This window comes from Aotus nancymaae, unplaced genomic scaffold, assembly GCF_030222135.1.
Source record: "Aotus nancymaae isolate 86718 unplaced genomic scaffold, 86718_ANA_hifiasm-v0.15.2.pri h1tg000032l_0, whole genome shotgun sequence".
In the NCBI taxonomy this organism is placed as follows: Eukaryota; Metazoa; Chordata; class Mammalia; order Primates; family Aotidae; genus Aotus; species Aotus nancymaae.
The window spans coordinates 22820009-22833922 of record NW_026988445.1 but is presented as its reverse complement, the minus strand read 5'-3'; the positions used below and the strand labels follow the sequence as shown (position 1 = coordinate 22833922).

General features: G+C 37.7%; 1 protein-coding gene across 6 annotated transcripts in view; it reads right to left on the bottom strand.

Moving 5' to 3' along the window:
* The window catches only part of RYR2 (ryanodine receptor 2), a 784705-nt gene that overhangs the window by 100660 nt on the left and 670131 nt on the right, over positions 1–13914 (bottom strand). For all 6 annotated transcript variants that reach the window (XM_064383634.1, XM_064383629.1, XM_064383631.1 and 3 more), the window contains 3 exons: positions 8504–8600; positions 6708–6811; positions 5115–5166 (listed from right to left, as the gene is read on the bottom strand). In XM_064383634.1, coding sequence (XP_064239704.1) covers positions 5115–5166; positions 6708–6811; positions 8504–8600 — 253 coding nt within the window. The remainder of the gene's footprint in view (positions 1–5114; positions 5167–6707; positions 6812–8503; positions 8601–13914) is intronic.

Genomic DNA, 13914 nt, shown 5'->3' with positions numbered 1-13914 from the left:
CTTTAAACTTTGTACACCCCGTAGCTCTTGTAAAATAGGTGAAATGAATAAGAATAGGCATTCAATCCCTGTTTGCATTAGCAAAAACACAGAGGTAATACAAAAGTCTATCAACAAAAACAAGTAAATGGATAAGCTATGGGTATATCTGCCCAAAGGGATATATCACAACAATCAAAACAAATGAACTCCAACAGCACACAAATATATGGAGGACTCTGAGAAAACAGTAGTAATCCAGTAAGTAGAGCCCAAAAGATTACACGCAGCATACTGCCCTTTTAAAAGTCCGTAACAACTTATATATATATATATATACATACACACACACACACACACACACACACACACACACACACATAAATAGAAAGATAGATAAAAGAAAATTTCTCTCCCTATATATAAACAGATAAATGAAAACTATATAAAAAGAACAACAGGGCATCTTGAGCACAAGGTGTAGGATAATGGCTTCTTTGTGTGGGGAGACAGGGCCTGGGTTAATGAGAAGCAGCCCATGGGGTAACACATAAGTTCTCCCGGTTGTTTCTTGAGGGTTGTGGGTTTTTGGGTAGTTACCACATTACTAGAAATGACTAAGTAACTTTTAAAAGTACACACTAGTGGACTAATATTGAGTATGTATCATGAATCCAGAGTTATGATTGACCCAATTCTGTGTTCCTAAGCTTAAAAAACAAAACTGAAAAACAAAAACCTAAGTAAGATACAAGTGATGCCTTCCAAGGGACCTGCAATGGTGGAGGAAGACACAGACATGAGTCTCTTCAAGTGAGTTTAAGTCTCAAGTTTCAAGACTCAAAGCAAAAGTAACACATGTGGATGCAGAAGGACTGTTGGTAAACTGAGAAACCGTGAAGGCCACGAGGAAGTTTCAGACGACGGGGATGCTGATTTTTAAAACGAGGAGAGACAGCTTTCAAAAATTACCTGCTAGGAAGTTTGATATTAACCATCAACAATGGTCTAAAATGGGTTATCAAGCCAATAACAGAGGAATACTCATCCACTTTAGCAGTTTTACTAAAGTTAGAATTCAATTTTAAGCCATCACAGTAACATCTTGAGTTCTTTAAGTATCTCATGAAAGGAGATGAGAAACAAGAGTTTTATAAAAGTATGGCTGGATGGATTGAAAATAAGGTAGTTTAACCAGTCTGGGAAAGGGTATAAAAATATCAGCTCCTTACCAACAACTTACATAAACAGATAAATCGATCACTTATTAAGTTTGTGGTTAACATAAATGGAAAGAGATAACAGTGAATGACAGACCAAATGTTAAAAAGATTCCAGCCTGGGGCAATGGTCTGGCTTGATTTAGAGAAATGATGATATATACTTAATTAAAAAATTAAAAATCAACAGTCTAAATACAGGGTAGGTGATGTGATCTGGCTGCTAAAAATTTAACGCATTCTTGCCATTGACGGCAGAAGTTTAAGATCCTAAGGCAGAGTAAGTGAGGGTACAGTCCCCATACACACTACTCAGGTGAGGTCATGACTGGAATACTGTGTTCGATTAACTTCTGGGTGGCACATATGAATCTACTGGAGAATGTGCAGAGTATAGCAAAGGGAGTGGTGCAAGCTGGACATCCCTGAGTTACATTAAATAATAAAGGAATAAGATTATTTAATTATGAAGGAGAAAATCTTGAGGGAAAGAGTGAGCAAGGTAGCCATCCTCAAATATTTGATCATCTATCAAAAGAAACTAGATTTAGCTTTAGGATTCAACAAAATAAAACGTGGAGGCAAATTCTGTTTCAGTCACAAGGAAGAACTTTAACAATCAGAAACAACCTATTCTCAAACCAGGAGCTGCTACCTGTTCAGCCCACTTTGATTCTTCAGCCGCAGAGAACACCAGTCTTGGGACTGCTCCACGATCTCTTTCTCACCTCCCTCTTCATTTCCTTACAAGCCACCTCCTAGCTATAGACAAACCTGCTCTGACCTACTGTTCTCAACAACAGTCTGGCAGAAATCCTCACCCTTGATGAATCTAACTTCCTGCCTTCTCAGAATTTGCATTTGGTTCTGAGAATTGCTAGTTACCCTCACATAGCCAGGGGGAGCATTACTGGTACAAATTCATAGACAGCAGCCTTAACCAGGCTTCCTACAAAGCCCGCGAATCCTATTTTAATTTCTCGCCCATGCGCCATGCCAGTTGCCACAATGTCTCTTTCAGCGCTCCTCCATCTCCTCCAGCCTTCCTCTATAGACTCCACCAAACACTTCAGTCTCAGCAGATGACTATCCTTTGGTCTTCAGAGAAAGAGCAAATGACCTGAAAAGGAAACATTTCCAACTTGCCATTATCCTGGCAGCCTTCCCTTCTTTCCTTTGCATCTTTTATCCTTTTATCTTTCTGTCTGTCTGTTTGTTTGTTTTCTGAGAGGAGTCTCACGCCATTGCCCAGGCTGGAATGCAGTGATGTGACCTCAGCTCACTGCAGCTTCCACCTCCCGGGTTCAAACCATTCTCCTGCCTCAGCCTCCCATCTGGGATTACAGGCATCTACTACCACGCCCAGCTAATTTTTGTATTTTTTGTAGAGACGAGGTTTTCACCATGTTGGCCAGGCTGCTCTCGAACTCCTGACCTCAAATGATCCACATACCTCAGCCTCCCAAAGGGCTGAGATTACAGGCATCAGCCACTGTGCCCAGCCCTATCCTTTTATCTTTTAACCCAGTGTTTATTAAACTATGTGTTTCAGCCCATGAATCAGACGTAAAAGCAATTTCGTGATTCATGATAAAATAAAAAAAAACACTCTTTGTTTAAATAGGATGGAAAATTTCAGACTACATTGCTCATAGGAAGAGTAGAATTTCGTGAAACTATTCTTTCATGGTATATATTTTTATATTACTTTAAACATACAGTTTTATGTTTCTATAAATCCACAGTTGGTTGTCTCCATGGATTCAGAACCCATGGAGACAGCCAACTGTGTATAGAAAATATTTGGAGAAAATAAAATGGGTAATTGTGTCTGTACTGAATGTGTACAGACATTTTTCTTGTCATTATTCCATAAACAAAAGAGTTGAACAACTATTTACAAGCCATTTACATGTAAATAGGTATTATAAGTAATCTAGAGATGATCTAAGCATACAGGAGGATGTGTGTAGGTTACATGCAAATACGGTGCCATTAGTCAGGGACTTGAGCATCCTTGGACTTTGATATCCAACTGGGGGTCCTGGGACCAATTCCCCATGAATCCTGAGAGATGACTGTGCTGGGTAAGTGTATTTCTTGCTGTAGGTTAGAGTTTAAAATAAATTAGAAAGCCGTGGCTTTTCCTTTATGTTCTGTAACCTGTCTTCTCCAGCAGGCCTCACGGACTCCAGATCTCACTTCACAGATGATTCCCTTGCCCATTCTGTTGGTTCCTTCTCACCAGAATATATGTCTGCTTAGACCTCTCTCTCTTTAAAAACAAGCAAACGAATGGCAAACAAACAAAAATATTCCCCTTCAACCCCACAATTCCATCTAGATATCTATCACCTTATAACCTTCTGATCCCTCTCAATCTTTGCAGTGAAGAAACATCTACACTACTTCTGTTCACATCGGAATCACTGCTTACTTCCCACATTACAGCACGTCCCCCACCCATGGCCCCGCTCCACAATCCTCAGAAGCTGTTCTTACTCTGCTCATGTGATCTACATGAAATAAATCTGTAGATTTTTAATCCTTATCTTGCTCAACCTCACGGCAGAATATGATTTTGTTGACCACGCACTCACTCCCGTAGCTCCTGGTTCCTATGCTAGCTCACACTTAAGGCTCTCTCCAATTTTTTTATGGGCTCCTTTTCTTCTGACCAACTCTTAACGTTCTGTGTCTTTATAGGCTGGGTTCAAGGCCTCCTCCATTCCTCATGCTGTCATCTCTTCCTGGGTAAATCTTCTACTCCTGCAGCTTCAAATACCATCAAATGCTGATAAATCCCAAGTCTATATGTATAAGCCTTACCTGAGAGAATGAATGTCAGACATAAATGTCTAATTGCATGTTTGACATCTCCATTTAGATGTCTCACAGGCATCTTTAACACATCCGCAATTTATCTTTCCTTCTTCTCTCTTTGCTCCAGGTCTGTAATTATTCTGGTGCTGCCATCTCAGTACACGGTACCCAAGTAAGAAACCTCAGCAAAACCTGGACTCCACTTTTATCCTCAATTTATCCATTTGTCAAGAGGAGTAAATAAAACGTTCAGTAAATATTAGCTGTACTATTTTTGCACGGCCAACTCATGATTCAACAGCCAAAAACTTCCTTAAGCAGACCTCACTACTACGCCATGAGACATGTTCCCAATACTTCTAAGAGTTTCTTGATAGGGCTTGGCTCTGTATCCCCACCCAAATCTCATCTCGAATTGTAATCCCCATGTGTCAAGGAAAGAACATGATGGGAGGTGATTGGATCATGGGGATGGTTTCCTTCGTGCTGTTCTCACGATAGTGAGTGAGTTCTCACAAGATCTGATGGTTTAAAAGTGTTTGACACCTCCCCATTCTCTCTCTCCCCTCCATGTACGATGTACCTTGCTTCCCCTTTGCCTTCCACCATGATTGTAAGTTCCTGAGATCTCCCCAGTCATGTGGAACTGTGAGTTAATTAAACCTCTTTCCTTTATAGATGACCAAGTCTCAGGTAATTCTTTACAGCAGTGTAAAAACAGACTAATGTATTTCTCTACCATTAAATTCATCAGGGTTTTTATACGACCATTTGCTTAAATGTTATTTTCCCCATAAGACAAAAAACTCCAAGAAGGTGTGGTGTGTGCCCTTCTTTCTTCTTCACATTATCTCCAATATATTGATGCCCAGCAAATATTTGTTGAATGAATGAATGTTCAGAAAAATTGATGGCTCTTCATAAATAAAATGTTGAAGTGGGAAACAATGATTACCTGCCAAGGAAGTAGAAGAGCCATGCAGCAAACAAAAAGTTGAAATCAATGAAACACATAGATTCTTATCCTCTTCAGATGAAAGTGATTTCCCTTTATTAAAATTAAACATGAAAATCAAGAAGGTACTTATTTACCTTTGCCATAATATCTGCATAAGCCATATATAAAAAATCTTCCTCCAGTTTGCTGGGGAAAACAAGAAGAAAACATCAGTGATTAAGCAGAAGGCCAGGCACATGCAAACATATCTTCACTGTATAAAATGACCTCTGTTTTTCTAACAAGTATACTTTTTAAAATTAAATGAACACAAAACTTAGACAATATTAGGATATTCAGAACTATCCTGAAATCAGAAAGCAAAGACCTCGGAGCTCCTAAATAGCTGTCCCATCTTACCTCCAGAAGGGCCTTCAATTTTCACAAAATAATAATAAATATATAATAACTTTAATTTTCTTCAGACTACAAAACTTGAAACAAGCAAACTTAAATAAGGTGGGGGTTTTGACAGAAGTGAAATTTGACATTGATGGAAAGACTCTCCCCAAATTATGATGTTACAATTAAAAAACAAGATGGCCATAATAACAATTCCTAAAAATTAAGAAAGGTTAAAATATATTTATTATCTTCTTTTTAAGAAGCATGGAAACCATGAATACATAAAGAAAAGTTTCCACCAGAAATACACCTAAACTTTGTAAAGTTATTTCAGCAGTTTTAAACTTCAGCCCATGAGAAAAATTCACTTATGAGAAATACCTCATTACCTGACAATGCCAGACAGAGAGTTGCTCTAGGCTTAGGAATGAGATGATTTTGTTAGTTAGGAAATAATAAGAGAGAGAGAAAAATAGTGAGAGAAAGGATGGATCACATCAGCTAAGAGGGAGAAATGTACCTTATTATGGCATGCAAAGAGGTCAAATGAACTCTTCAGGCTTCTGAGGAGATTCATGTGGACATGAGTTTATAATTAAATTACTCCCAAGTTCTGCAGAGAATGGGAAAGGCCTGGGGCAAAACAGCCTTTTTTCCCCATTGCAGGGAAGCAGATAAAGGTTTTCTAGCCTCTGTAAGGTCCCATCTGCACAGCCAATCTATGCATTGCCCTCTGCAATAACAGATGCTGAGCACATTTTGATGATCGGGCCTACCACTGCATTTCTTATTTAACTTCATAGAGGTTTGCCCTTTGTGGCTTTGGTGAATGCATATGACTAAGGCTGCAGAAGACACGAGAAACGGGAATGTCCTTGAAACAGATCTCGGAAATACCTCCGAGTTGAGACGATGGCTCACTTAGCCTCTGGGGGTTTCCTAAGATCCACTGCAAAATGGAGACACTAACTATCCAGAAAATTTGGGGTGTCCATTGGTCTCCATACGCTTGTGGCACTGGAATTTGCTTTGTTTCTTTTGTTTTATTTATAAAGGCTGTTTGTGATAAAGAGAAAAACCATTTCATAAGAAGAATCAGAATCAACTACATCATCAATTACAAAGTTGTTAAGAAGAACCAGAACTAATAGGTAGTTGCTAAAGCCTAAAACTGAATGAGTGTCGGTCCATAGGTACATGCCAGGCTGGTTGTATCTTTGAACAATTCTCTCTCCTAACAACATCAAGATGAACTTAAAACGTGAATACATGGCACAGAATACTCAGACATGGGTTTCTTTATTTGTTCCTCCTTTGTCTCACAGGCACCCTCCCAACCATACCATTTCTCTGTTAAAGCTGTCCGACTAAACAGAAGGATCAGCTGATGTAGAGGATCAACTCTCTTAGTGCCTTCATCTTCTTCTGGAGGTTCAGCCCCAGGTTTCTGCAAAAAAAGTCAAATTTATAAAATGTCACATAAAAAGAAATGTTCACTCAAATCCAAAAGCAACGTGAAGGACAGGAATGAAGAATAAAAGGAATGCTCCTCTTTCCCTGCTGTGGGGGGTGTGTGTGTGTGAGCACATGTGTGTATTTTACATGCATTATACGTGCTATATATGTACATATGTGTATAGGTGTATATAAATGCCTGCATGTGTATGTGTTGTATGTATATGTAATATAAGTACAATGTATATAAAATGTAATATAATGTGCTATGTATCTGTTACATTACCAATGTAAAATTACGCAGCTTAAAACAGATATTTAATAATTTTACCAAAAAATAATACAAGCAGGGATAACTTACATCATTTGAAAATACTAAATGCCATTCTTAGAAGCATATTCATAACTCAAAGTATATTTGCTACATAGATGTTTAGATCTAGGGAGAGCTCAATTTACAAATATTTCCAACAAAATCCTAAGTAGTCACCACAAGTGTGAAAATTTAGTTCCCAGAGCAATGCAAATTGCTTATAATCTGAAACATTTTCTTTGCTTACACACAGCATTATAGGCAAACAATATGAAACGAGTTAATGCTTGAACCGCTTATACACTTTTTTCTCATTTTCAGTTACTTTTAAAACTTAAATTTTTTTTTTTTTTTTTTTTAACTGTTGGGTAGAACTTTAATAGGAGGAAAATTCTTAAGCATTTTTATCGGCAGTAGAATTCCATTACATCCAGCGTTTTGTTGAGTTTTACATCTCCACTGACTTACCCTTACAAATTAACTGTCTTTCTACATGAATGGTGCTCTTTCCTGTAATTAAGCCTTAATGTGGACACTGGGCAGCTTTCCACAAGATAGCCAAATAGTCTACGTATTTTTTATTCTAAAGACATATAAAGTTCACTTTAAAATATGGGGGAATTTAAGATTAGGCTTTTAAGAATTAGTCTATACATTATATTCCCTAATACTTTGTAAGTTAAAAAATAACTTTCAGACAAGGGGTCTTTATCTTGAGAATCATGAATTCTCTGAGTAGTCTGCCAAGTTTGGAGATGGCTTGTACATTTTCTTGAGAAGATGGCTTTTGTCAGATGTTTAAATGGGTCCATGACTTGGAAAAGATGATACTGACTGCTGTTCTGTGTGCTGAACTCTCAGTAACACAAGCTCTGTATTAGCAGTGTGGGGTACAAACCTTACTTCTCACGGTCCACATTTACCATGCCTCATCCTCTCCTGTGTTTGGTCTATCATTCTCTGTCCTGTTGATTTTTAAAAACCAACAACTTTTTGTTCACCTTCAACTTGATTTCGGTGGTTACGTTCTTTACAGTTCAGCCTTTTACAGTTTATCCTGGTTTTCAGGTATTTATATGTGCTTTGAGAAGGAATTTAAAAGAATACTGAATCATGTTTAATTAATAATACATTTGTATTATTCATTTTAAATTCTCACTCTCTTGATGTTGATTCGATCTCTTAGAAACAACAAGAGCACATTTTTTCCATACGCACTGAATGCAGTAACAATGACAATTTAAACGTTCCCTACTACCCATATACTGTCATGATTCTTTTTCCTTCAATGTTATATGATGGCTGCTCACACCAACATTGCTGCACCAAGCCCAGACCCTCCTTCATCTTAGAACCCCATTAAAAACATACTGCTAAATCTTCTATCAGTTTATCTTCAAAGTAATGTTCTTCTGTTTCAATCCAAGACTTTTCATATCCCTGAAGAAAGAGATTGACAGCCCGATGCCTAAAAGGTAAGCAAAATTTCAGAAAAAGGGGTTTTTAAAAAATAAATTGAAAGGTATTGAGTAGTGCTTTATTACTAGATTATCTGTGCACTAAAAGTGTAAAATAAAAATAAAGTCCCTATTCTTGATTCTCCTCCTGCAAGACAATGCTTCTTGAAGCAAAGAGAGCAAGGTTTCTCAGAGCACACGAGACTTGCATGTAAGTCATTTCCAAGCTCTGTAACATGGTCAAGTGATTCAACTTTCCCAGATTTTCAGTTTATTCCTTTATAAAACTAGGATAACTCTATCTACATTTCAGTTTTCTAAGCTTTAAAATGAAGTAAAAGATATAAATCACATTGGTTAGATGTTGATTAAATGATGGCTATTATACCATGTGTCTCTTAATAAGCAATGTAATCAGTGTCAATAGAGGACTTAGTCTCTGTTTGAGTAAACATTAAAAACGGGCCCTGAGGATTCCAAAATAAAAGGTATTATGTGAACTTTATGGGAGTAAATATTCAAAGATTAAACCAGGAATGCTGATAACAAATGGCTGCCTGTGAAAAAAGACCAATGAAGAGGAGAAGAATCAGCGAAATTCAAGATGAAGTCAGTAACAGATGTGGGTAAGATTTCAATGTAAGAAAGAACAAAAGAATGTCATGAAGGGAAATCATAAAACAACAAAAGATGTGATAGAAGGAGAGATAGAGCCATTGCAGGATGGCAAGCTGAGCTTTATGATAACAAATTAGGTTAAGGACTCATGAGATGTAACAGTTAGAGAGGTTTATGAAGGGCCTTGAAAATCAGAGAGGGCACCTGTCAATGCAGCCAGAACTGCTAGAAATCATCATACATTCTTGTACATGAGAGAGGCATGCCAAAGCAGGGACTCAGCTTTCTTGGTTCATTGGAGTCACCTGTGGAGTTTTTAAATAGCATACATGCTGGGCTCTCATTGAAATTCTAATTTAACTAGACAGATCAATGAGACAGAAAATCAACAAGGATATCCAGGTCTTGAACTCAGATCTGGACCAAGTGGACCTAATAGACATCTGCAGAACTTTCCACCCCAGAATACACATTCTTCTCAGCACCACATTGCACTTATTCTAAAATTGACCACATAATTGGAAGCAAAACACTCCTCAGAAATCACAAAATAACAGAAATCATAACAAACAGTCTCTCAGACCACAGTGCAATCAAATTAGGACTCAGGATTAAGAAATGCACTAAAAATCGCAAAACTACATGGAAATTAAACAATCTGCTCCTGAATGACTACTGGATAAATAATGAAATGAAGACAAACTAAAGATGTTCTTCGAAACCAATGAGAATGAAGACACAGTGTACCAGCACCTCTGGGACACATTTAAAGCAGTCTCTAGAGGGAAATTTATAGCACTAAATGCCCACCAGAGAAAGATACAAAATCGACACCCTAATGTCACAATTAAAAACAAGATCAAACAAATTCAAAAGCTAGCAGAAGGCAAGAAATAACTAAGATCAAAGTAGAACTGAAGGAGACAGAGACACAAAAAACTCTTCAAAAAAATCAATAAATCCAGGAGCTGGTTTTTTGAAAAACTCAACAAAATAGACCACTAGCCAGACTAATAAAAAAGAGAGAAGATTCAAATGGATGAAATAAAAAATGATAAAGGGGATATCACCACCGAGCCCACAGAAATACAAACTACCATCAGAGATTACTACAAACACCTCTATGCACATAAACCAGTAAATATAGAAGAAATCGATAAATTCCTGGACACTTATACCCTCCCAAGACTAAACCGGGAAGAAGTTGAATTCCTGAATAGACCATTAACAAGGTCTGAAGTTGAGGCAGAAATTAATAGCCTACCAACCAAAAAAAGTTCAGTATTAGATGGGTTCACAGCCAAATTCTACAAGAGGTACGAAGAGGAGTTGGTACCATTCCTTCTGAAACTATTCCAAACAATCCAAAAGGAGGGAATCCTCCCTAACTCACTTTATGAGACCAACATCATCCTGATACCAAAACCTGTCAGAGACACAACTAAAAAAGAAAATTTTGGGCCAAAATCCATAATGAACACTGATATAAAAATCTTCAATAAAATACTGGCAAACGAATCCAACAGCACATCACACTCAAGTCAGCTTCATCCCAGGAATGCAAGGCTGGTTCAACATCTGCAAATCTATAAACATAATCCATCACATAAACAGAACCAAAGACAAAAACCACACGATTATCTCAATAGATGCAGAGAAGGCCTTCAACAAAATTCAAGAGTCCTTTATGCTAAAAAACTCTCAACAAACTAGGTATCTATGGATTGTATCTCAAAATAATAAGAGCTATTTATGACAACCTCACAGCCAATATCATACTGAATGAGCAAAAACTGGAAGCATTCCCTTTGAAAACTGGCACAAGACAAGGATGCCCTCTCTCACCATTCCTATTCAACATAGTATTGGAAGTTCTGGCTAGGGTCATCAGGCAAGAGAAACAAATAAAGGGTATTCAAATAGGAAGAGAGGATGTCAAACTGTCCCTGTTTGCAGATGACATGATTGTATATTTAGAAAACCCCATTGTCTCAGCCCAAAATCTCCTTAAGATGATAAGCAACTTCAGCAAATTCTCAGGATACAAAATAAATGTGCAAAAATCACAAGCATTCCTATACACCAGTAACAGACAAACAGAGAGCCAATCAAGAGTGAACACCCATTCACGTTTACTACAAAGAGAATAAAATACCTAATAATACAACTAACAAGGGATGTGAAGGACCTCTTCAAAGAGAACTACAAACCACTGCTCAAAGAAATAAGAGAGGACACAAACAAATGTAAAAACATTTCATGCTCATGGTTAGGTAGAATCAATATCATGAAAATGGCCATACTGCCCAAAGTAATTTATAGATTTGATGCTATCCCCATCAAGCTACCAATGACTTTCTTCATAGAATTGGAAAAAACCACCTTAAACTTTATATGGAACCAAAAAAAGAGCCTGCATAGCCAAGACAATGCTAAGCAAAAAAAAAAAAAAAAAAAAAAAAACTGGAGGCATCACGCTACCTGACTTCAAACTGTATTACAAGGCTACTGTAATCAAAACAGCATGGTACTGGTACCAAAACAGAGATATAGACCATTGGAACAGAACAGACGCCTCAGAAAGAACACCATACATGTACAACCAACTGATCTTTGACAAATCTGAGAAAAACAAGCAATGGGGAAAGGATTCCCTATTTAATAAATGGTCTTGGGAAAACTAGCTAGCCATATGCAGAAAGCTGAAACTGGATGCCTTCCTTACGCCATATACAAAAATTAACTCTAGATGGATTAAAGATTTAAACATGAGGCCTAACACCATAAAAACTCTAGAAGAAAAGCTAAGTAATGCCATTCAGGACATAAGCATGGGCAAGGACTTCATGACCTTAAACACCAAAAGTGATGGCAGCAAAAGCCAAAATAGACAATGGGATCTAATTAAACTTAAGAGCTTCTGCACAACAAAAGAAACTATCAATAGAGTGAAATGGCAACCACAGAATGGGAAAATTTTTTTGCAACCTACCCATCTGACAAAGGGCTAATATTCAGAATCTATGGAGAACTTAAACAATTTTACAAAGAAAAAACAAACAACCCCATCAAAAAGTGGGCAAATGATATGAACAGACACTTTTCAAAAAAAGACATTTATGCTACCAACAAACATGAAAAAAAGCTCATCATCTCATCATCATGATGAGAAATGCAAATCAAAACCACATTAAGATACTACCTCACACTAGTTAGAATGGTGATCATTAAAAAATCAGGAGACAGATGCTGGAGAGAATATGGAGAAATAGGAACACTTTTACACTGTCGGTGGGAGTGTAAATTAATTCAACCATTGTGGAAGACAGTGCGGCGATTCCTCAAGGATCTAGAATTAGAAATAGCATTTGACCCAGCAATGCCATTACTGGGTATATACCCAAAGGATTATAAATCATTCTATTATAAAGACATATGCACGCATATGTTTAATGTGGCACTGTTCACAATAGCAAAGACTTGGAACCAACCCAAATGCCCATTAATGATAGACTGGATAAAGAAAATGTGGCACATCTATATCATGGAATACTATGCAGCCATAAAAAAGGATGAGTTCATATCCTTTGCAGGGACATGGATGAAACTGGAAACCATCATTCTCAGCAAACTGACACAAGGACAGAAAACCAAACACCACATGTTCTCACTCATAAGTGGGTGTTGAACAATGAGAACACATGGACACAGGGAGGGGAATATCACACACTGGGGCCCGGGGAGTAGGGAGCATTGGGTAGGGATAACATTAGGAGAAATACCTAATGTAGATGACAGGATGCAGCAAACCACACCACGGCACATGTACATCTATGTAACGAACCTGCATGATTTGTACATGTACCCCAGAACTTAAAGTATAATGATAAAAAAGTAGAGGCCTGGATATTTTTTAAATGAATTGAAGTGTATTTCTTAAAAGCACCAGGTTGAAGACCATTGGAATAAAGTCTACCATTTTGAAAATGACACTTTGGAAAGAATGGAAGAACTTTATGACATCATAGAAACTAACTCAGAAACCACTGCCATCAACTTGATATGAGGCAAGAACAAGTGACTTGAAGAGCTGGAGATGAAGGAAAGGATGGGAATGTGAAGTAGTTCAAAGGGAAACTGATGACATCTGGTGGCAACGATATAGGAGTAACCGAAAAGAAATGAGAATGTGAATTCAAGTTTAATATCCTTTTTTTTTACTTAAAGTTCTGACATACATGTGCAGAACGTGCAGGTTTGTTACATAGGTATACATGTGCCATGGTGGTTTGCTGCACCTATCAACCCATCATCTAGGTTTTAAGCCCTGCATGTATTAGGTATTTGTCCTAATGCTTTCCCTTCCCTAGCTCCCCACTCCCCGACAGGCCCTGATGTGTGATGTTTCCCTCCCTGTGTCCACGTGTTCTCACTGTTCAACTCTCACTTACAGTAAAAACATGTGGTGTTTGGTTTTCTGTTCCTGTGTTAGTTTGTTGAGAATGATGGCTTCCAGCTTTATCCATGTCCCTGCAAAGGACACGAACTCACTCTTTTTTATGGCTGCACAACATTCCATGGTGTACATGTGCCATATTTTCTTTATCCAGTCTATCATTGATGGGCATTTGGGTTGGTTCCAGTTTTTGCTATTGTAAATAGTGCTGCAGTAAACATACATGTGCATGTGTCTTTATAGTGGAATGA